At 39.2% G+C, this 26,047-nt stretch overlaps 1 protein-coding gene across 1 annotated transcript in view; it reads left to right on the top strand.

Moving 5' to 3' along the window:
• Window positions 1–3,300: 3,300 nt before the first annotated feature.
• dpp10 (dipeptidyl peptidase like 10) overlaps window positions 3,301–26,047 on the top strand; it is a 942,753-nt gene continuing 920,006 nt past the window's right edge. Inside the window, exon 1 of the mRNA XM_078552405.1 lies at window positions 3,301–3,818. Coding sequence (XP_078408531.1) covers window positions 3,759–3,818 — 60 coding nt within the window. The 5' untranslated portion in view covers window positions 3,301–3,758. The remainder of the gene's footprint in view (window positions 3,819–26,047) is intronic.

Raw genomic sequence — 26,047 nt, 5'->3', positions numbered from 1 at the left:
GTCAGCATGGCCCCTTTTTGCCCATGGTGGATACTCGGTGGGCTGGCCTGCAGGGGCTAAGGATAAAGGGTGGTGGGTGGGGGGGAATTGAGTTGGAACTAATTTGGCATGGGGCCATAAAGGGCCATGGGGGTGAATGGGGGAGCATGGGTTGGCATAGGGGCTATAAGGCACCATGCGGGGTGGGTAGAGGGACGTAGTTGGCATAGGTTGGCATGGATGGGGCATAGGGAGTGTGTGGGGGTAGGGGCAATGAAGGGTGAGGGCTGGAGGGATTTTTTGTTTTAATACCTTTTTTAAAAATCAAATTCAACAAAGTGCTGGAGCACACAGGCAGAACTTCTGCCCAGCCCACCTCTGCACCAGGCAGCCTCTGCACTCATTCTGGGGGTGGCGGGCCCCGCTTCCAATCCAGCCCACCTCCCCAAAACAAAATTTGGAACTGTGGACAGCCATTTTTAATGTTTGGTTCCCAGTGCAGGGAATTGTCCCATCTCTGCACACCCAACCTGGGAGCAAAATTCCGGGCCACAATTTCTCTTTCTTAAAATTATGTTGCCTCTGCCTGAAACCATTAGGATTTTCTATGTACCCTGCAATTGCACCCTTCAATGTACTCTTTATTAAAGGTTTCTAGCAATTTCCCTATGACAGATGTGAGAATAACTGGCCTATAGTTTCTTGCTTTCTGTTTCCCTCCTTCCTTGAATTAAGGTGTTACATTGGCTATTTTCTGATTCACTTGGACCCTTCCAGAAACTAAGGAATTTTGGAGGATTATAACCAATACCTCTACTATCTCTGCAGCCACTCCTTTTAAGACCCTTGGAGGAAGGCATGCAGGCCATCAGGTCCTGGGGACTTGTCAGCCTTTAGGCCTAATAGTTTCCCAGCACCTTTTAACAAATTATGTTTATTGTTTTATGTTCCTCCCTTCTTCTCACCTCTTGAATTTCAAGTATCTTTTGGAATTTTTCTAAATCCTCTACAGTGAAGACAGACACTGTAAAAATATGTTCAATGCCTCCGTCATTTCCTTGTTTTCATTATCAATTTCCCAGAGGAAATCTCTCTCTAGAGGACCAACACTCAAATTGGACCTTTAACCTTGACATATGGCTGCCAGTGCTATAAAAAAGGGGTGTGTCCTTTCTTCCCCAAATGCTGCAGCGCTGCACTGGAGCTCTCCGAGGAATGCTGTGTTCTGCATTTCTGGAGAAACCGGGCTCAGAAGACCATGCAAGAAATGCAGCAGCACCGAGGCACTGAAAATTTCGAGGAGAGCAAGAATCTGACTGACTACCATTCCACTGAAGATTCGGGCTGTTATCAGCTAAGGTCTCATGCTCGCGAAAATCTGAACTTCAGCAAGTTTCCCACTGGTGGCAGGTTTCTGATACAGAAATAATGGGCAGGATTTTCAGTTTGGCGGGCAAGAATGATCAGTGGGCCCAGGAATGGCTGGGGAACCGACCGCCGACCGCGATTGGCCCCCGACTGCAATTTCATGCTGGCTGGCTTATTAACAGCCAGCCAGCATGAAACACAGGCTGGAATGCCCAAAACTGCCGGGGCAGGGGGTGGGGGGCGGAACGAGGGCGGGCATCAGCGTAAGCGCGGGCACGGGGGGGGGCGCGGAATGAAAGCTCCCTGAAGATAAAGAGCTGCCTCAGGGAGCTGAAGAATTTAAAAGCAATCAATAAAGATTTTAAGATCCAGAAAAAAATGTCATCGCATCAGACTCAGTCACCTGATCATATAGATGATGAAAATTCTGCCCAAACATTTTTTTTTTAATTTAGTAATAGAAACCTCATCCCGCCCTTGGATGAGGTTTCATCAAAAAATGCAGAGTTGCCTGGCAGATTCGCCTATCCACCAACCGTAAGGTTGCACTCTTAATTTTCGGCCGGCGTGCTTCCGACTTCCACGCAAGCGCGCTGACGGAAATATTGCGCGAGTGTAGGATAACGACAGGACGCTCGCCCGACATCATCACGTGTTATTTTACGCTCAAGCAGGTCAGACACGCGCCCGCACGCTGAGCTAAAAATTCTGCCCAATGTTCCTGTTTCCTACCACCGTGATGAAAATCAGCCCCAAGGAACAAGAGCTTTGCTCTGGATTAGTTTGCATTGTGCATTACTTGTGATTGTTTGAAATGGAGGACAAAATTTGGGCCAAACTGGTATCCTATTCCCAAAGACTGACATTACTATTCACTTTAAGTTTACCTCCTTCCATCCTGCCAAGAGAATCGCTGGAATTGTTCACAAACAAATAATGAATTGCACAGCACGGCTGGACAATTTGTTTGTTTTTTTTTGTGTGGTAACTAACATAAGGTCTCACATTTTAAATAGGGAAGAATTCATTTTAAGTGATTAGATAATATTGCAGCACAGGAGAAAATAACATCCCTTCTGCCTTATCAATTATTCAGACATGAGAAACTGGCACTGCAGAAATAAACTGATACTCTATTAAGTTCATTTGAATTAATTACTTTACAAAAACATGAATAGAATGTTCTATTCATTTTATTTGCATTTTGTACAGCTGATTTTATAATCTGGTTTTGAAAATGATTAGTATTTATGCAGACATGAATATCACATTTACATCACATTAATATCACATTTAATATAACATTAATATCACGTTTACATCAGTTGAAATCTACACATTTTCACAATCTTAAACACAGCAATTTGAATTTAAAATTTGGAATATTTGTGGTTATCAGTTGTTTTTCAATATAAGCAAAAATTTCTGAAGTATTGCCTTATCAAACATTGCAAAGATATCAAGACAATTAATTATTTTAAAGTCATCCATTTTTAATACAGATTTTTAAAAACACAACAGACCTGGTTTGATTTGTCTTTAGTCACAGCATATTGACTGCCCTCTAAGGCTGCACTAACAACTCTCATGTATTTCCATGGAGATGAGTTAATTGATATTTTAATGCAGCAAGCTATCTCTATGCACTCACTGCTTTAAGGTTTCATTATTTCTCACAAGCAGGCATAATTAAAGAATACACATTGCAGCATGGTGGGTCACTATTTATTAACGCTGCTAATTTGCGTGAGGCAGCACTTGCATCCTTACTAACAGTCGAGGTTGCTAGGAAGGACCTGACTAATCACTAAGTGGCCTGCTTATTGCTGCTGTTTCATCATCGCTGTTCACAGGATAATTCCCCCCTCTTTTTTTCTTTTGAAATGGTTTCTTCCAACTGAGGGAGGGAAACTGAATTTGACATTTGATTTTCCTCCAGATGTGCTAATCAGTGGCAGTGAACACTGCAGAAGAGAAGAGCAGAGAGCAGCGAGAGCTTACCTGTCAGACTCTGTCATTTACTGACATGACAGTAAGGTTTTAAATGCTTGCAGTTGAGCTTTGAGGTTTGCCCTTGGCCTTGTCTTTTTGTTCCCAAGTTCCTTGAGAATGTGAATTACAGCACACAGGTGTGTTGGCACCTTGTCACCCGGACTGCCGAGTGCCTAGTGTTTTGACAGTTTAATTTTTATCCGCCTCTTCACATTTGCTGCTTCATTATATCATTGGCCCTGATTAAGGGACTTGCAGCAGGTTGGCAGGCCAGGCAGTGGGAACTTCAGGGCTGCTGCTTTACTGTTATCTTCAGCTGCAGTTTCCAGGCTTTCAAGAAAGAGACCTGTCATGCATCAGCTGCCAAGTTAGGAGCCTAATACTGAACTGCGAGTGAGTAAGTGTGCCCAAAATCTACAATGACAGCCATGAAGGAGCAGTCTAACATGGGGAGGGGAAGCCAACAGCAACAAGACCAGGTATTGGTCTCTTAAGACATTTTTTTTTTAATTTTTCCACATTCAGTTGTAACGGAATAATTTTAAATGTGTTGATCCATATAAGCTGATATTTTACAGTGAGTTTTTTAAATATATATGTCACAGCAGAATTCCAGTTATCTTTTCTTGCATCATAGAAATGTGAAAGCATTTTTCTTGAAAATGTGAACAAACTAAAAGCTGATTTGTTAACAATATTACTGGTTTCATGCTATATTTTTTATTTGGAGTTTGGAATAAGCAGGTTTAACTCTAGAAGTTTCCTAACAGTTTTTATTCAGAGTGTACAAGCCAGTTGCTTAACTCTAAGCTTCAGCATTGTCTTATTCTGTACCTTTTTTGAATTGCTTTGTGAGATAAAACTGGTTATTTACGATCCTGAGACTGTGCTTTCAGCAACTGTCAGCTGAGGCATAAACTGCAGTAGACAGAGCTACAGTGTAAGAACCTTCCTTTATTTGCTTGCTTGTCAAGGTTACATTGGGGTATACCACACATTTTTAAAAAATCTGCTTATGAATAGGATGGAATGATTCCCTGAATTAGTATCTGGTAGTGTTATAACAATTAATGATTGTAAATATACATTGTCAACTCTCTGTGTAACTAGTGAAACCGGAAGGAGGACAGAGTCTCACTGCTGTAGGAATGCTCTGTATTCAGCGTATGTTATGCTGTAATTCATTTCTTGTCATTCAGTTTATCATGGGATTTACCACAATCTAGAAGTGGATTGGCTGAGATTACAGAATGCTTCACCAAAGCTATATGATTTCTAATGGTTGAGGATGGGGAAACTAACTTCTTGCCATACAAATCTTTCTAATGCCAAATTTGACTCCTATCGACTGAATTGTAATAAGACTGACGTTTCACAGTAATTTGATGTTAACAAATATACAGTAATTGGTTGGGGCAGCTATATTTACAGAATTATTCTAGATCATAACTACATTCAGAACAATGTAGTCATCATAAATCTGAATTAGGTTACAGTTATGATGTTGAAATATGAGGTACCCTAAAGCGAGAGTAAATATGTAGAGATAAATGGCAATCTATCACATCCAATTCAAAGATACCAGAAGAACATGAAGTTTAGTTTTCATGAAGTGATCTCAAATTGTTAAACACAGTAATATAATTATTTTGTTGAATACTTCAGTTAATTACACCCAGTCTATTCATAGGATGTTGCATGTTTGTGACATATCGCTCAAACAAAAAGTTAATTTAGCAGTGCTAGAGGAAATATAAGTTAATACTCTACGCAGTACATTTTGTTGCAACCTAAATGCAGACTTAAGATGATAGAAGGATTAATACTTTAATGGAAGCGCATTCTGTTTCCAAGACTACTTAAATAGAAGCCATAGAATAAACATGTTGCAGCACGCTCATTATTGAGGAAGGGAAATCCAACATGTAGGTCATAGAGAATCATAAGTATATTTCATTGTGTTCTTTTAATAACTTGCTCTATACTGGTATTTAATACACTTATATGAACACATCATAACATTATTTTAACATAAGCTGAATATTAGCAGGCTTTATTGAAATGAAGAATAGTGAATCATTCAGTCATTTATTTGAGTGGAAAATGCCATTTAATATCTTGATGTCCAATGAACACCATGAGGAGTATTATCTGATTATGGTTTATTCTGGACAATTTTTTTTTAAGCCTAACACATTCAAGTTTGAGATTATGGCAACCACCATAAATATCATTTACCATTTAGTCCTTTTCAATTGTCAGTACCATATAATTGCATTCTTTCGATAGAAAATTGTGGCAAAATGTTGTTGAAAGCAATACTGAAATCTACTATTCGAGAGATGCAGGTTATCTTTTAGTGTAAAACAAAAATAGCCAAGGAGGAATTGAAAAGTTTACTAGATGAGACCTTTGCAATATTAATAAAAATTAGAAATGCAGGTTTCTATAAATATATTCTTTTCTGTAATAGTTCACACAGGTGCGCTGAGCATCTGTGCTCTACAGATAAACTCTAGCCACTACAGGACTTGTTTTTAGGGGTAGGTTGAATCCATTGTAGCAGGAAGAAAGCAGTTATGTAGTTTCTAACCATTCTTATTTTTAAAAGTGCACCAATCAACACTAAATCAATCCAAGTCATAGTAATTCAATACTGATTTGCTCTAAGTTAATATTTCCGTAATGATGCTCAGTTTTTTTTTTAATCTAAGCATTTTTCTTGTTGCTTTCACTCCATAACAGTGGAGTGGTCATTGATTTAGGCTTAGCTAGGTGGTGTGCTTCACTTGAGGTAGTTACTAGTGAATGAAACAAATGTTGACAATAACACAATCTTTGCAATCTGTTAGATATATTAGAAGTTTAAATAATATTTATTTATTTTCTCTGGTCTGAATAACACATGCTACCACTGCTCTGGGATTTTAATTTCATTTTCAGGTTTGATAGTCATTCATTTATGTATTAATGAAAGTGCTAACTAAATGTTTCCATATATGTATTTTCCAAAATTAGGTAAGATCTGTTCTTCCCTCTCACTGCATTTTGTAATAACCACGGTGTAGATTTATCAAATGATCTCACTAATATCTGAAGAAATGCAGTATTGTACAGAGTAACATTCAGTACTGTATGAGTTAAAATAATCCAATTATTTTGCAATTCTGTGTTACTTAGTGTTTGATTCACTGACTCTCTGGTAGTACACAGAATTGCATTAATATTATTGCATTAAGAATCTGAAGTGATTCCTGAAATACCTAAAGAGCAGCTCAGTTATTTCCCTCTATATCTCCAGCACCACTCTTCAGCATTTGCCTCATTTCTGTACAAGTTCTCTTGGATGTCTGCACTGCAGTGCTAGCTATAAACTAGCATGGATTGTACAGTATTGCACAGAGAGCTTAGTGAACTGAACTAGGCACTGTATCGAGGATACTGGTAGAAAACCATGGTATTGCAATGGTAAAATGATACACTATATCTGGGGATTTTAGGGAATAAAGAATTAGATGGTACAATCTCTGCACAGTAATTAAGTGGGTTATATGACATGATATTCAGTTATTTTAGGGAATAGAGGATTAGATGGCACAATCTCTGCACAGTAATTAAATGGGTTATGTGATATGATATTCAGTTATTAAAACAAGCTCTGGTGGAAAGAATGTTAAAATATTAATATCTGCAGCTCATGCTCTTTGAGGACAAATCCTGTAAAATGATTTATTTTGGAGATGTTTAAAGCTACTCTGCCCCACAGTGGTCATTTTTTAATAATAGATTACACCAATACTTGCCCATTAGTATTTATGTGACAAACATTTCTAGAAAAATCATTACCATTTCAATGATTGTTCTTTGGAAATGTTAGTATCCAGCAGCTTTTGATTCAAACCATTTATTTTAGTTTAGCCCACTCTGCCAGATGTAAAGGTACACACTACAGTATTAGTTGCTAAAAAACCTCCATTTAATGAATGCTAGTCTTCAATATGCAAATTATTGAATCAGGCAAATTTTGCATTGCTTTTAATGATTTCTTCAGAAGCCAGATTGCTAAAGATAAAAAAAGTAATACTGTTCAATTTTGAGACTGAGGCAAATCTGGGGTTAACAATAGGCATAATAAACTCTTTTCATAGTCTACAAGAGTACAAAACAGTGCATAGTGTAGGATTATGTTATTTTGCACACAGAGTAAAATAGGCTGAGTTTTAGTCTGAAATTGGAATGTATGAAAATCATGGTGTGTCCTGTATAAAAGAAGTGGCAGCAGAGAGCTCCAGTCTATGCGTTCTTATACCACAAAAACCAATATGCGCATAAGTGTGGACACGAAACTCATCCTGCCCAAAGGCAAGATGCATTTTTATTAACTTCTTGTGCCCCTGTTGTTTGCCATTTGGAATTCAGGCAAGAATATAAGTGAGTGCTTTAATATCAAGAAAACATTGTTAACAATGAAAATGGGGCATAGTGGCTTGTATGCAATAGCACATGAATCTATGGTGCAAAGTTCACCATTGGAATTATTCACCTCCGAGATATTATTGTTCATTAGTTGATAGCTAAATCAAATGCCATTATTTTAGATGGTATAGAATAAAGTTTTCAAGCTAGCTCAGACCTCGTCACTGGGATGTTAATCAGCATATGATTTATACTAACATTAAAGGCTGCATATCTTGATGTTGTTTTATTGTTCTTGTCATGTTGCTTACTAGAACAATTCATTTTTAATCTTAAAACCCTCCTGGAAAAGAAGGAAAAGGATTGCTAAAAGGTATGGCTGTGCTGAGCATTTGTATTTCTAATGTACTATCTTTTGCCATGAGATTACTAAAACAGTAGGGATTTAAACCAGATTTCAATGGATTTTGTCAAGGTTAAAATGCAAAGATTTCTTAGTACTTTCTCTAGTTCTGGCTTATTGTAATTAGTGCAATAAAGCAGTGAACTAATCAATAGCACGTTTTGATCTCCCATCTTGTTATTACTTTCAGTCCATTGTGTTTTCTATTTTAATAATCTTCTAAGATTTAACCAATTTACAGTACAATGATGACCAAGCAGTACTTTGCCCCAGTTATTTGACTACCCAGGCAGGTTGAAGTATTAGCATACAGCTATTTATAGATCAAGGTATTGTTCAATTACTTTCTATTGATAACAGTCCTTTTGTTATTACATCCAACCTATCATCTAAATTGATGAAGTTAACCAGACTGTAAACTTGTTATGCTTATTGAAAATGACATAATAGAAATTGAACTAAAATAATAAGGAAATCAAAGAATATAGAAGAAATCTGTTTTGTAAGAAGGTAAGTTAAGGAAGTGAGAAATACAGTGCAGTGAAACTGTTTTATCTACGTGATCTGATTAAGAGAGCATTTTCTTCATGATGCTGCATGACCATTTGGGACCCGCAAATATCTTGCAAATCAGCAATGCTACATATTTTCATCTGAGGCCTGGGTTCTGCAGTGGCTGCAAGATCATAAGGGATTTGTGGCATTCCTGCATTAAAGCAGAGATGCACCAAATTCCATTATCCTTGAATCCCCCTCGAGAACTTCTTGTGTCTTAATTTGGAGATAATCCATTACAACTGCTTCAGTCTGCTGTAAGGCTATATCACATGTGAATACAATTGCATATTAATGAATTGTCTACCTTAGCCACCTTAACTTATTTAATGGGAATCCCTTGTGCCTCCGTGATGCTTCTTGGGGACATCACACTGTCAAATTTGATCTTACATAGTTAGTAATTGCAACTTCTGAAGTTCAGAGCTATTGAAATTCTCTTGCATAATTTTCTTATGAAGAGAATACCTTGTTTAACAGCTACCCCATCATGTATATGTTTTGCATGATGATAATTTACAGAAATACAATTCATGGAAAGTCATTATTGTCTTTTTATATTTCCAATGCAATAAGTTTTGAATTTTAAACAGAAAATGCTGAAAACACTCAGTAGGTCAGGCAGGATCTGTAGTTAGAGAAACAGAATTAACATTTCAAGTTGATTTTAACTCACCCAAAACCCATTCCTTTGTACAGAGTTTAAAATCAGGTCAATTGTAATGTTTCAAGTTGACAAACTTTCATTAAACAATTAACTTGGTATGATTTTAAGCCATTTTAGACTGTATCAGAGTAGTTCAATGGTGAGGGGTTTCCACATGTTCGTGCATTCAGCAGTCTGATAGGAACTAAAGCTGTAATTATACCGCTACGATTGTTTCCATGTGAAATGGTATTCGGTGTGCAGCAGTGAAAAAGTAGCAGCACAAATTGGCAGACTGGGCCCAACTTGGCTTCAGGAGACAGTCTCATCTCATTTGTGCTGCACGTTAAGGACACTATAACTTCAATCCGATCTGAAACTGGGTTTACCATTGGATTTCCAGGCAACAATAGATATTATATACAGGAGAGAGACAGACAAATGTTACTTATTTTCTCTCACCACCTGTTTGTAAGCAGAAGGTGTTTTGAATTATTTTTTAAAGTATGTGGCATGCCTTCCCAAACTCTCGATTTGTGTGATCTAATTTACTAATAACCTACAGCAAACTCAGAAATTTAGTCTATTTCGCACTCAAAACCTGGGGCAGGAGTGTTCGCGACTTCCCACTCCATTAGACACACACATTCACACATAGTAAAGGGTAGGAGGTATAGAAAAAAAGAGTTTTACAATTATGAATAGTAACAGTACAAGAACCACAAAAATGAACATCAGTTCATGTGATTTCCAGAGTCCAATGAGGAATTCTTTCATGTAGAATTTCAAGTTCAGCTGGCTGAAAACCAGAGATGTAGAATTCAGTTTACAGTTGGTGCTGATACCACACGATGAAGTCCGTACACAGAGTCTGGGTCAGTTCTTCAGGCAATGGTAGGAAATCTTTCAACAAAGACAGGCTGCGAGGAGCAGGCTGTTGTTCTGCCTGGAGGGCTGCTTCTTGGTGGTCCACCAGTTGGATGTTAAACAGCAGACTGCTGGTGAGGCTAAAGATGTAATGTTATAACTATCCAAAAATTCCAGTGGCTTGGGTCATGTGACATGTCACATTAATGGTTAGTTGCAGCATAACAATCAGTTTATGTGCTTCTGGCCAGAATTCCATTGTTCCTCCTTAGGAGAGAGACGAGGGGGCTATTAGCATATCCTCCAGCATAATGAGTTTCAATATCTCTCTTTTGTGATAGTTCCAGTTGGGGAGCCAGTTTGTCTGCATTTCCTGGGCTTTCTGTGATTACAAGGATGTTCGATGAGGTGTGTGATTTCCCAGGCTGAGCAAGGAGTTTTTTTTGCGCTTGTAACGCATGGTGGAAGCTCTCAGAACAAAGGGGCAACCTTGTGGTCATGTGACTTTTAGCAGCCATCCTTTTAGTTTCAGCAGAAAATCCATTTTAAAAAATGGCAATAAGAATAAAGTTTTGAACGTACAGTGTTGGATTTATTTTCATGTCGTAGGAACCCAACAATACATTTAGCATTCAACATTTTTAATGTCATGAAACCATCACATGCAGTCTCCTAACACTCTAAAGTAGCCCTTGGAGCAGCAAAGCTCTGTACATGTGCTGGTAATAATAGCTTGCAGTATAACTCTGATCTTGCTGTAATTTGTGCTCATTGCTGCCAGCCTCCTATCAATAGTGCGGTATAATTGCAGTCTCGATTCTCCTGTAGATGAAATTTAATTAAGTTTAGATGTCTTTGCACAGCAAAAGAAGACTTAACTTTACCTGAAGTGCTTCAGTACAGCAAAAGAAAATGTAATATGTCATGGGACCCAGCAGGATATTTGCTGTGATCTGATATGTAGAAAGGAATAGGATTATGCTTGATGATTTGGAATATTATGGTCAGGTTATTGTTTATAATAATTTGATCATAAATGGGCATCATTGTCACAGGATTATAGCTTGAAGCCATTCCTTTTTTCTCTTCTTAAGTTGTGTTTGTGAACTTTCGATCTTATTTTCGAATAAACCTAAATATTGGCCATGGGAACACCAGACTAATTATCATTCCTTAGCAGGAACTATATTTAGGTTCTTTCTGCTGCTATACTCTGATGACTACCCCAAATACCAGAAATAATAGCAACAGGCAATTATGAATGATATGACACTCAAGAGCTTGTGAAATGGTTTATGTACAATTTACAGCACTGGCTAAGTTTAGTATTCAGATTCAACTTCTGAAATTCTCCTATGCTTTCAAAGCAACACAATATAATTCCTAATTCTACATTAGAAAGGAAATAGATTAATTTTTAAAAATCTGGAAGCGAGACTTGCATTTATCTAGCGCCTTTTACAACCAGCAGATGTCCGAAAACATTTACACCAGTGAATTACTTTTGAAGAGCAGTCATTGCTGTAATGTAGAAAGTGTAGCAGCCAATTTGTGCACAGCTATTTCCCATAAACAACAATGTGATAATGACTAGATAATCTCTTTGTATTATGTTTATTGAGGGATAAATATTGACCAGGGTACTAGGCATAACCTGACCTACCCTTATTCAAAATAGTGCCATGGGATCTTTGATGTCCACCTGAGAGGGCAGGTGGGGATTCTGTTAATGTTTCACACAAAAACCGGCACCTCCAACAGTGCAGCGTCTCCACAATACTGTGCTGGATTGCCAAGTTTGATTTTGTGGTTAGGTCCTGAAGTGGGACTTAACCCCAGAATCTTATGACTCAGAAGCAAGAGTGCTACCAGCTGAAATGAGTATTTTAATGAGTGTGAAGTCCCTTATTAGAGAATATAACTGGTTCATTATTATTGCAGCATCAAAGATGAATACTAGATTCTAATGTGAAAGTGAGTTGCTTCGAGTTGAGCTATAGTTGGGCTACTTATTATTTGCTGACTTCATTCAAAGGAGGTTTGGAAACATCTATGCACATGCAATGCCATTTTGAAGTTTCTTAAAGATTTCCCATCTGATGAGTTCAAGTGCCTTCTGTTTATCCAGTTCAATGTTGCCTTAAACCATTATGATAGTTGTGTCCTTACATAGTTTTCTTAATTTTTCTTTTAATTATGAACTCTTATGCTCCTAAAGCTGAAAGTTATCACTGATGCAAAATTGAAATTTTCCCTCTTTTGAGATTCATTGTCCATGCAAACACCCAGGCCATGTGTAGCCAGAAGCACAGGGGGTAACTTTCAACTTTGGTGATATTGGATCACCTCTTTGTTGCACACCCTGCATGGTTACCTTTCCTTTAAAATCAATGGAAATTAAAATAAATCTGGGTGTCTGATGAATGGACAATCGAATACAACAGTTTTAAGTCCCTGCTGAAGCTCTGAGTGCCTTAACTATTTCCATTTCTCAAAGGCATATTTGACCCCTTGAAAAAGACCATTAATTTTGTGCAATAATGTGCAATATAGGAGTCAAAGGCATCAGGTTGAGGCCACAGTCAGATCATCCATGATCTTGTCAAATCTTATTGAGGGGATGAATGGCTTACTCCTGCTCCTAATTTGTATGTTTGTATTTTGAATATATATAAATACTATGATGCTATTCACTGGAGAGTTGGGTAGATTTTAGTGTGGACCAGTTTTCAGGCACAGCCTTAATGTTGCACAACCAGTGTACATCCAAGCTGGGTGGCCAAAGGATTGATGGAAATTTGGGCCTCGTGAGCATGCAAGATATGAGCCATGATCACTGAGCGCACCTCCACGAGTGGCTTGCCTGAGCAAACAGATCGGTATCAGATTGCCTAACTAGCTGGCAGCGGCTTTGAGGTAAGTCCCAGTATGGGAGTGTTGAAGAGTGTGGTGGGATGTGAGTTTGTGGGAGATGGCGTGATCACAACTTCTGTTGTGTCAAGGGAACACACCTGCTCCTTCAGTTCCAGGGACTTTTTTTAAAAGAAATCAGCCACCTTGCATTGGGAGCCATCAAAGAGAACAAATTTCCCCAAAGACCCTTCTACAAGTGTTGGGCCTCTAATTTACATAATTTACACAGTTAATAGGCCTAACGCATATTTCAAGCATCCGTCTGGGATGCCAAACAAAATAAATCTCCATAGCAATCAGATTAAAGCCTGGGCAGTTTGGGGGCAGGTCATTCCACGACCAAATTTGTATGCTTCATGTCCATTTTACATCTGAAAAGACACCTTCCAATTTCTACCCCATTAAGTTTACCTCTTGATGCAGTCCAGCACATGTAGTTTGGTGTTGAGAGTGAGGAAAAGCATTAATGTGTCTCTAAGGTAATGGCTGTTGAATATTTACAATTGTATCAACAACGCTTATCTTGACATATTAATAGTGATTCTTACACCATCCACACCTATAATGCTACAGTATGGCCATGTGGCACTATTGATGGACTTTTTAAAACACGCTGATAAATTCATTTCCTGATAATGCTTTTTATTCCTGCCGCTAAGGTAAAACAGAAAAACAAAAACTGAATGTTTGGATGTTAAGTAGATGCAAAGATCTGTTATATTTAGGAAAAAAGGAGTTGCTATGGTAATCTAGCAGGAAATATTTGTATAGAATTGCTAGAGGCAATAAAGGAAATAAGTGCAGTAACTATCAGCTGTATTTTCATATCTGAATAGCTTTTATTTAGGGACAAGTGGATAATTATGTTTATATTTTTTCATTACTTAATAAATGTTAAAAATACATTACTGTATGTCAGTTGTTAAATAAAGTTTTTAATTAGTTAATAAAGATAGCTATTCTACATCTATATTAGAAAACATCTTGCATCTGACACTCACTTCCTGTCTATAAAGCCTTACTTCCTGTAACCCTTTCCATATTAACATTTAGAGTGGAATGTAAATATTTCCAATATAATTCCTGTATCCAAAAAAATTGTCTTGGAATTCCTTCAGAACTGTTCCCACTCAAACCATTGTAAACTTGTTGGAAGTGAGGCAAAAACTTGGTTTACATCACTTTACAATGAGTGAACATTACAGCACAAGAAATCTGAAGCGAAGTAGGCCATTTGGCCCTTCGAGCCTGCTCCTTCATTCAATGAGATCATGGCTGACCTGAACGTGGCCTCAAGTCCAGTTTCTTGCCTGCCCCATCTTCCCCCACAACCCACAACGCTTGACTCCCTTGAAGATCAAAAACCTGTCAAACTCAGCCATAAGTATATTAAATGACCCAGCCTCCACTGCTCTCTGGGGTAGAGAATTCAATATGAACATATGAATTAGGAACAGGAGTAGGCCATTCAGCCCCTTGAGCCTGCTCCGCCATTTGATAAGATCATGGTTGATCTGATTGTGACCTCAACTCTACTTCCCAACTATCTCCTATACCCTTTGACTCCCTATCAGTCAAGAATCTTTCTAACTCAGCCTTATAATATTCAATGACCCTGCCTTCATTGCTTCATGGGGAAGAGAGTTCTACAGGCTGACACTCTCTGAGAGAGAAAAAAAATTCTCCTCATCTCCATCTTAAATGGGAGACCCCTTATTTTTAACTGTGCTTCCTACTTCTAATCTCTCCCAGAAGGGGAAAAATCCTCTTGGCATTCATACTGGCAATTCCCCTCAGGATCTTATATGTTTCAATACGATTACCTCTCATTCTTCTAAATTCCAAAGGTTACAGGCTCAACATGTCCAACCTTTCATCATGGGATAACCCCCTCATCCCAGGAATCATTTGGGTGAACCTTCGCTGAACTCGTTCTAATGCTGTTTCTCAAATAAAGGGATCAAAACTCCACACAGTACTCCAGATGTTGCCTCATCAATGTCCTATTCATTTGTAGCAAGACTTCTCTTCTTTTATATTCCACTCTCCTTGCAATAAATGACAACATTCCATTTGCAAAAGATTCCCTCTGAGAGAAGAAAGTTCTCATCTCTGGCTAAAATGGGTGATCTCTTATTCAGAGTCTGTGCCCCCTAATTCTAGACATCCCCGTAAGGAGAAACTTCCCCTCAGCATTTACCCAGGTGGCCAAGGCCTAGGCCTAACCTGCTTAACCAGAAATCAACTTAGTGAACCTTCTCTGAACTGCCTCCAAATTAAGTATATCCATCCTTTAGATAAAGAGACCAAAACTATATTCAGTACTCTAGGTGCGGTATCACTAACACCTTGTATAGCTGTAACAAGACTTCTCTCCTTTAAAACTCCATCCATCCTCCTTACAATTCAGGCCAGCATTTCATTTGTCTTCCTAATTACTTGCTGTGCCTCCATGCTAACCTTTTGTGATTCATGTACAAGGGTACCCAAATCCCTCTGTACTGCAGCATTCTGTAGTTTCTTTCCATTTAAATAATCTGCTTTTCTATTATTCCCACCAAAGTGGATAAACTCACATTTTCCCAAATTATACCTCAGCTGCCAAATTTTAGCCTACTCATTTTAACCGATTTATATCCCTTTGCTGACTTGTTATGCCCCTCGTTGCAGCTTGTTTTCCTATCTATCTTTGTATCATCAGCAAATTTGGCTACAGTACACATTATATCTTCATCCAATTCACTAATATAGACTGAAAATAGCTGAGGCACCAGAACTGATCCCTGTGGCACTCCACTAGTTGCCGTTTGTCAACCTGAAAAGGACCCAGTTCATCTCAGTTCTATTTTTCTTGTCCGTCAGCTAATTCTCTATTCACACTAATATATTAAGGCCAACACCATGAGATCTTATCTTGTGTAGTAACCTTTTGTGTGGCACATTGTTGAATAGCTTTTGGAAATCTAAATACACTACATTTACTGGTCCCATTTATCCACCCTGCTGGTTAGATCCTCAAAGGATGTCAAACATAATTTCCCTTTCACAAAACTGTGTTGACTCTGCTTGATTGTATGATGATTTTCTAAATGTGCTGTCACTACTCTTCCATAACAGTGGTTTCTGGCATTTTCTCAATGACTGGTGTTAAGTTAACTGGCCTATAGTTTCCTGTTTTCTTCCTCCATCCCTTCCTGAAGTGTTACATTTGCAGTTTTCTAATACGTGGGACCTTTTCAGAATGTGGGAAACTTTGGAAGATTGCAACTAAAGTATCCATTATCTCTGAAAATACTTCTTTTAAGACTATAGGGCACTTGTCAACCTTTCATCCCATTAGTTTTCCCAGTACATTTTCTCTAGTGGTGGTGATTGTTTTAAGTTCTTATCTCCCTTTTGCCCCTTGATTTTCTACTATTCTTGGGATGCTATGTTCTACTGTGAAAAGCGATACAAAGTACTTGTTCAAAGTCTCCACCATTTCCTTATTTCCCATTATTAATTCCCAGTCTCGTCCTTTAAGGAACCAAAATTTACATTATGTATATGCTTTAACTTTTTTACATACCTGTAGAAACTTTGGCTGACTGTTTTTATATTTCTTGATAGTTTTCTCTCATAGTCCAATTTCTCCCCCTTTATATATTTTAGTCATCCTTTGCTGGTTTCTAAAATGTTCCCATTCTCCTGGCCTCTCAATAATTTTTGCAGCATTGCATACCTTTTCTTTCAATTTGATACCATCATTAACCTCTTTAGTTAGCCATGCATGGTTCATACTTCTTGAGAAAATTTATTTCTCATTGGGATATATCTTTGTTGAGGGTTATGAAATATTTCCTTAAATATTTGTCACTGATTCTCTACTGTCTTACTTTTTAACATATTTTTCCAAACTACTTTAGCCAGCTCTTTCTTAATACCTTGTACTTGTCTTTGTTTAACTTTAAGACACTAGTTTCAGATCCAAGTTTTTAACCATGAAATTGAATGTGAAATTCCATCATGTTATAATTACTCTTCCCTAGAAGGATCCTTTGCTATGGGATCAATAATTAATTCTGTCTCATTATATTAGCACATCCAAAATAACCTGTTCCCTGAATGGATGCACAACGTATTGCTCGAAGAAACTGCCCTGAATACACTCTATGAACTCATCCTCAAGGCTACCTTTTCCAATTTGATTTGTTCAATCTATATGAAGATTAAACCCACAATTATTGCAGTACCTTTCTTATAGCCCCCGTTATCTTCTTGATTTATATTCTGTCCTACAATGTAGCTATGGGTTAAGGGCCGATAAACTATTCCATCCGGTGGCTTATTTCACTTCTGGAATTTGGATAGAGAAATAACGTCTTGATCTTCTGAGCCAAGATCATTCCTCACTACTTCACTGATCATATCCTTTATTGACAGCGTTACTCAATCTCTTTTTCCTTTTTTTCCCTACCCTTTCAGAAGGTCAAATACCCTTGAATGTTCAGTTCCTAGCCTTTGTCACCTTGCAATCACATCTCTATAATGGCTATCAGATCATATGCATTTATTCCATCAATTCAGCTATCTTGTTACATTTTCTGGTGCACATTCAGATAATTAGCATTTAATTCTGCGCTTTAATCATTTTTTCCCACTCTAACCCTATTTGCTGGTGCACTCTTTACCCCTTCCTGTCACACTCTTGTCATCATAACCCGTATCGTTGCTCTGCAATATTGCCTTGTCCTTTCTCATTAACTTTCTAAATCCTCCCTCATGTGAATCTTCCCCCATTCCACTATTTAATTCAAAGCCCTCTCTAAATAGAAGCTCAGAACAGGAGCAGGCAGTAGTTTGGCCCAGCTGGTCTAAGCCAATGTTTATGCACCACACAAGCCTCCACCCAGCCTACTTCATCTATCCCTGTCAGCATACCCGTTTGTTCCTTTTTCCCTCATTACTTATCTAACTTCCCCCTGAATGTGTCAATGCTAAAAATCAAGTATCAATGACTATTTGTGGAAGCACATTCTTACCAATCTATGGGTAAAGAGGTTGCTCCTGCATTCCCTATTGGTGTTATTAGTGACTATCTTACATTTATAATCACTACTTTTGGACTTCACCACAAGTGGAAACATTTTATTTTTATCCATCCTATCAAACCCTTTCATTATCTTAAGGGCCTCTTTCTAGTAGGTCATTCCCCAGTCTTCTCATTTCTGGACAAAAGCACTAGCCTTTCATGATGATAAATATATTCTCTCAGCTATGACCTGATTCTTGTAAATTTTCTTTGGATCTTCTCCAATGCCTTTATATGCTTTATTAATATGGAGACTAGAACTGTGCACAGTACTCCAAGTATGGCCTAACCAAGGTTTGATACAAGTTTAACATAGCTTCTCTAATTATCAGTTCTATCTCGATGGAAATTAATCTCAGGTTTGTGTTTCTTTAATGGTCTTATTATGCAGTGTCGCTACTTTTAGTGATTCATGCATCTGTATCTCCTAGATCTATTTTCTCTGCCGTCCCATTCAGATTTTATTATCCAAGGTGTATCTGACCTCCTTATTTTCCTGACCAAAATGCACATAAACATTGTTTCACCACACCTTGAATGAAGTTGTGGTGCTGAAGCAGCAGCAGCTTCAGCGGTGGACAGTCCCAATTTACCAGGAAGCCCCCAGTTGCTTGGTGGTGCTGTGATGAATATACCTCGATCCAGATACCATTTTGTTTTAGACACAATTTCAAGTACATTTCAAATATACCAATGGAGCAACACTGGTCCAGTTCTGTACAAAAACTAAAATCTACATATATGGCCTTCCCAAGAGAAGGGCACCATTAATGTTAGTTGAGCATCCAAACTAAACTTGTATGTGGGTTAAATTATAAGTTGATCTTTATGAACACTGATACAACCAATATCCCTTGGTGTTCACAGGTCACAGAGGCATTCCATTTCAGCTGGGAGTAAAGTTATAGAAAGATAGGAAGATTTACAACACAGAAGGAAGCCATTAGGCCCATCATGTCTGTGCCTGCCAAAAAAGAGCTGTGCAGGTTGATCCCACCTTCCAACTCTTGGTCCATAGCCCAGTAGCTTATGGCATCTCAAGTGTATATCCAATTTTTTTTTTTTAATCTGAGGGTTTCTGTCATTTGTAGCATATTTTTAATGGTCTACCTTTCACCTGCTTAATATCCTCAAAACTGGGCATTTTGTTTTCTACACCCCACTGAAATGCAGGCACATATTCTGTCCCTGGGACTGCTGCTCCACTGGTTATCATCAGAAACTGGTTATCCTCAGTAGTAATGTCACCCAACTAGTAACCCAGAGGCCCAGATGGTGGAATTTAAATTCAATCAGTAATCTGGAATATAAAGCTAGTCCTCATAATGGTGACCATGACAACTATTGTCGATTGTTGTAAAAACCCACCTGGTTCACTGATGTCCTTCAGGGGACGAAATCTGATTCCCTTATCTGGTCTGGCCTCTTAACTGCCCTCAGTTCAAGGGAAATCAGGGATGGGCAACAAATGCTGGCCTTGTCCACAGTGCCCACATCTCATGAAAGAATTTTTTAAAAAACCCTCCAACGATCATATAGCTGAATACTAGGCTTCAGGCGTGCTGCGCCACATGTCTGCCTGCCTTCATGATTTGCTGTCGGCTTAAAGAGCATGAACTAAAAACAGAAAATGGGTAACACTCAGTGGGTCTGGCAGCATCTGTGGAGAAACAAATTAAATTAATGTTTCAGGTCGATGTCCTTTCATTGGAGATCTGATGGAAGGTCATCAACCTGAAACGCTAACTCGATTTCTTTCTCAACAGATGCTGCCAGAGCTGCTTGAGTGTTGCCAGCATTTACTGTTTCCAATTCAATGTTCCAGCATCCGCAGTATTTTGCTTTTGTAGCGTGACTCTTAAGTTGGCCTCAGGCCTGTTGCTCTTAAGCCCTGCTACCCTACAAACCTCCTGATGCCAAACCTTTACAACGTGAGAGGCAATCACCAGTGTAGATTAATAAATAGAAAGGTCATGTTATTGCAAAATTTGTTTGTGTCTGCCAAACTTTACACAACTAATCCATAATTTTCTGATGCAACAGAAAATTGGAATGCTTGTGACCTTCAAATTATAACCAGATTTGAATATTTTTTTCTTGTGTTATAGGAATATTTTTTCCAATATTAAAATGTAATGTACACGGTTGTTTAAAAAGAAATCAAAAATCCCCAGATGCATAACTAAAACGACCATAAGACATAGGAGCAGAAGTAGGCCATTCAGCCCATCGAGCCTGCTCCACCATTCAATGAGATCACGGTGGATCTGATAATCCTCAACTCCACTTTCCTGCCTTTTTCCATAACCCTTGTTTCCCTTACTGATTAATAATCTGTCTATCTCAGCCTTGAGTATATTTAATGACCCAGCCTCTACAGTCCTCTGCAGCAAAGAATTCCACAGATTCACTACCCTCTGAGAGAAGAAATCCCTCCTCATCTCTGTCTTAAATTGGTGACCCCTTACTCTGAGATTATGCCCTCTGGTCCTAGACTGTCCCACAAGGGAAAACAACCTCTCAGCATCTACCCTGTCAAGCCCCCTAAGAATCTTGTATGTTTCAATAAGGTCACCTCTTATTCTTCTAAACTCCAATGAGTACAGGCCCAACTTACTCAACCTCTCCTCATAAGAAAAACCCTCCAAACCTGGGATCAACCTAGTGAACCTTCTCTGTACTGCCTTCAATGTCAGTATATCTTTCCTTAGATAAGGGGACCAAAACTGTTCACAGTATTCTGGGCGTGATCGAACTAGTGCCTTGTACAGTTTTAGCAAGACTTCCCTATTTTTAAACCTCGTTCCCTTTGAAATAAAGGCCAACATTCCACTTGCCTTCCCTATTACCTGCTGAACTTGTATGCTAGCTTTTTGTGATTCATGCAAAAGTTCCCTTTACACCTATGTATACCTACTTAACATTTCAAACCTAACGTATCTTCTAATATATCACAGCCTTCAGACCAACTGCCTTTAATTATTTCCCCAGCCTCATTCTCTAAGGGGCCTATATTCACTTTGGCCTTTCTCTTCCTTATATATTTAAAGAAGCTCTTACTGTCCATTTTTACATTATTTGCTAGTTTACCCTCAAAGTTTATTTTCTCCCTCTTTATTATTTTTTGGTCACCTTTTGTTAGTTTTTAAAATGTTCCCAATCTTCTGGCTTACCACTAATCTTTGCCACATTGTATGTTTTTTCTTTCAATTTGATACTATCCTTAACTTCCTTGGTCAACCATGGTTGGTTTAACCCCTTCCTAGAGTCCTTCTTTCTAACTGGGATATATCTTTGTTGTGAGTCATGAATTATTTTCTTGAACGTCTGCCATTGTTCATCAACCATCTTTTCTGCTGAACTCCTTTGCCAGTCCACTCCAGCCAAATCTGCTCTCATTCCTTTGTAATTACCCTTATTTAAGTTCAGCACAGTTGTTTCTGACCCAAGTTCCTGATTCTCAAACTGAATGCTAAATTCTACCATATTATGGTCACTGTTTCATATGGGATTTTTTACTCTGAGATCATTTATTAAACTTGCCTCATTACATATTACCAGATCCAAAATAGCCTGATCCCTGGTTGGATCAACAACATGTTGTTCTAGGAAACTGTCCCAAATACACTCTATGAATTATTGCTCATAGCTACCTGATTTTGTTTTACTTATTTACCAGGGAAGAAGTAATCTAAAACTTGAATATTGCTGAAAAAAGACATGCTATCAAAGCTTTTCATCTTGTACTCATCAGGACAGCTAAGTAAAATAAACCAACAATAAAGGGAACAACAATTTGTACTGCATGAGAAGAGAGTGCTGAGTGGTTGGCAAGTTGATTCTGATTGGTAGAGGTATTGCCATGGAGAGTCCATCAGGGAACAGTTAACTGTTAACTGCCAAGCTTTTGTTTCAAATTCAAACCTAGCATGTTGACTCTGATTGGTCAAGGTATTGCCATGGGGAATTCACCAGGTGGTCCCCTAAGTTTTTGTTTAGTTGGAAAAGGCATGGACGTACTCCTTCTGTCTGCAAAGGGCAGGGCCCTGTGTGTGAATATATGTGGCTTTAAGCATGTATAAGTGAGCCACGCTGTGAGCTCAACTGATAAGCTTAAATTAGCACAACCAGGATTCTTTAGCAAGTGTGTCCAATCACAGAATTACATCTAATGTTGGACACTATAGCTGGGATTTTCTGGCCGTGCCATGGTCAGACCCACCGTGGGCAATGCAGTGTCCAAGCCAAAAGTCCAATACCTTTCGGCGGGACTGGACCATCCCCAGCAGTGGGCGAGGCCAGAAAATCCCATCCTATATTTTGAGTTTTGCCAGCACGGGCTGGTTGAGTACAGTCAGTACTTTGCTCATTGTGAATAGCCGAAGGGACATGCTGTTTGATATGATCCATCAGTCATTGGGTCATATGTCCTACATAGCTGGCATTACACCAGCACTGAAATTCATAAACCACATTACTCATTTGTGTGATCGGCAGAATGTGTTTTTGGCTTGCAGCAGCATCCTGTTAGTGGAGAATATCACTTGTGTTGCTACTGAATAGTAACAGCGTGCAATGGCTGGCTTCACCTGTCGCTCAAATATTTGAGACAGCTTGCTCTTCGAGGGTAATATGAGGTAAACTAGGAACAATTCAGGGCCAAAAGTGGCAGCCTTAGGCCCATCCATGTGTTTACACCATATACATTGAACAATGATCTGAGCAGGGTAGCCATTATCCCGCAGGATGGTTTTAATGCGCCCTATTTGATCTGCTTGTGCAGCTACATTGCCTCAATAGATAACCACACCATAAACAATACCCGTTTGAAACACACCCACACTGCAAACTCGGTTAATTGGTTTGGCAGCACAATTAAAAATGCCAAAAAACACGTAGTTAATCTCTCTGACCATGAGCTCTCTGGAAGCGAGGAGTTTGTTTTTGTGCATAGCTTCAATTTTGGTGTGCCCTTGTCCCACATCAAACGGGAAAAGGTATTTGCTGAGTTTGAACTCCTCTATTCCCAGCTATCCCGACACAAACCAGCATCCACTGAAGATACTGGGCAGAATCTTGCCCTCGGATGGCGTGCGGGCCCCACCAGCTCGGCGGCGGGCGGCCAGCTGACCCCCGCCACTGAAACGGGGCCCGTCACCATTTTAAGAGGGTGAGCCAATTAAGGCCCGCCCAGCGGCAGCCCCGACAGGAAGCGCTATTCGCTTCCTGTTCCGGAAGGGGAGGGATTCCCCATCTGCGAAAGAGTGCGCTTCTCCCTGAAGCAAAGTGCTGCCTCAGAGAGATTCGTGACAGGTAAATTAAGTGTACAAATAGAAACATTAAAAACTTATTAACATGTCCCCCTCATGTGACAATGTCACACGAGATGGGGCATGTTAATAAAAAACACATAAACTTTATTACTTTTTTACAAAACGGACATACAACTTCATCCCGCCAGTGGATGAAGTTTCATGAATAATCTGGAGCCCGCTGGGGCTCCTGGCCTGCCCGCCAGCCTTAAGGTTAGCCGGGCAGGTCTTTAATTATCTTAACTAGCCTGTCATTGGCCTCAATTGGCCATTGACAGGTCGGCGGGCAGACAGCTGATTTCGCTGTCCGCCTGCCTTCCTAAAAATTTAAAGGGACCGGGATCATGTCGGGGATTCCTCCCGACGTCATCCCACGTCATTTTCCACTCGGCGAGCGGGCCCGACCCCCAAATCGCCAAGGGGAAAATCCTGGCCACTGAATTCTTGAAAGTCTAGCTAATCTAGCACACACATATTGTGGAATCTGAATGACGTGGCTGATTTTCACTTGCAACATGAATGCCTGGCAGCATTATAAGGTCACAAGGCCAACCCAGACATACATACCTGTAAACCTGACAAAGGGGCTGGAATAGTCATCCTCAAAAAGTGTGACTATATCAACAAAATGCAAACCATTCTTAATGACAGGTCCAAATTCATATCCATTGGATCTGTCACTAAGCACGATCGGACAGCCCTGCTTGAAAGCAAGTTACAAAAATGCTTGTTGGACTTGTGTAAGAGTAAGGAGTTGCCAGCTGGTATATACGATAGGATTCATCCTCATAGCTCACTGTGTCTGCGTATGTATGGGCTGCTCATGACACACAAAAGTGATATCCCTTTATGCTCTATCTTATCTATCACTGGTTCTGTACAGCAAGTTGCTACAACCAGTTCTGAGCAGGTTTTCTCCATACACTGTGAGGGATTCCTTCACCTTTGTGAAAGCCATACAGGACTTCCATATCGATAGCAATGCTATGTCCATGTGCTCATTCAACATCACTAGCATGTTCACCAATGTACCACTCAAGGAAGCCATAGTATTTGCACCATGTCACCATATCATGGCGATCTAGAATCCCCCCCATTGTCTGAATCTGTATTCATTGAACTTATGAACTCAGCAAGCCGTGCAGTTGAGTTCAGTTTTAACAACACTATGTTTACATAATAGATGGTGATCCCATGGGATCCCCATTAGGCCTAGCTCTTGCAAACATCTTTATTGGTTTCCTTGAGAAACACACCTTTGATGGAATGACACCTAACCTTCTACAGTTCCACAAGCTATAAGATTGGTCTCATCTGCAACCTCGTAAATAGGGCCTGAGCCTTTTTCTCACTTGCAAGCTTGATGCTGAAATAGGGTGCATCAAAGCCATCCTGCATGATAATGGCTGCCCTGGTCAGATCATTGCTTGTTGTATATCATGCAAACTCACAAATGGGCCTAAGGCAGCCATTTTCAGCCCTGAAAAGTGCCCAGTCTACCTCAGATTACCCTGCAAGAGTAAGTTGTCTCAAAAATTTGAACGACAGGTAAAGCTAGCTGTTGCATTCTGTTACTGTGCAGTAGCAACATGAGTGATATTCTCCATTAACAGAATGCTGCTGTCAAGCCATAAAGACATTCTGCCTATCGCACGAATGAGTAATGTGAATTGCAGAGCGATGTGATGCCAGGTATGTAGGACGTATGTCCCAACAACTGGCAGGTCATATCAAACAGCATGTCCCTTTGGCTGTTCGCAATAGGCAAAGTATTGACTGTACTCAACCAGCGATTGCATGCAAAACTCAAAACATAGTGTCCGACATTAGATGTGATTCCACGATTAGACAACGCTTTCTAAATAATCCTGATTGTGCTAAGAATTACACTGAAAACCAATTTAAGATTATCAATCAAGCTCGCAGTGCAGCTCACGCATGCTAGATGCTACATATATTCACACACAGGGTCCTGTCCTTTGCAGACGGAAGTATGATGTCTATGCATTATGCTTTTTTCAACTAAACAAAATACTGGACGACCCCAATTCCCTGGTTCATTCCTTATGGTAATGCCTTGACCCATCAAGAGTATACCTGCCTGATTTAAATTTGAAACAAAAGCTTGACTGTTAACAGTTAACTGTTCCATGCTGCTTTCTCTATGGCAACACCTCTAACAATCAGAGCCCACTTGCCAATCAATCAGCACTCTCTTCTCTTGCAGCGTAAATTGTTGGTTTATATTGTCCTGATGAGTGCAAGACAAACAGTTTCAATATCATATCTCTTCTTTCAACAATACTCAAGTTCTGCACTGCCAAATGACAATTAATCTAAAACTTATTATTTGGGAATAGAATCAGAAATAAGAAAGGCAAAGATGTCAGAAAGCATTTGTGCATTGAACTGTTTATAATTTTTGTTATCAGCAACTCATTGAAGTTCAGTGCAGACAATAAACCATTGTAACTGCCAAAGCGACCCTTTGAGTTCATACAAAAATAACACAATTTGAATGCAGC

The sequence above is a fragment of the Cetorhinus maximus genome, chromosome 11 (assembly GCF_964194155.1).
Source record: "Cetorhinus maximus chromosome 11, sCetMax3.hap1.1, whole genome shotgun sequence".
NCBI lineage: Eukaryota > Metazoa > Chordata > Chondrichthyes > Lamniformes > Cetorhinidae > Cetorhinus > Cetorhinus maximus.
The sequence above is the reverse complement of the archived record's forward strand: the minus strand, read 5'-3'. Positions and strand labels throughout refer to the sequence as shown.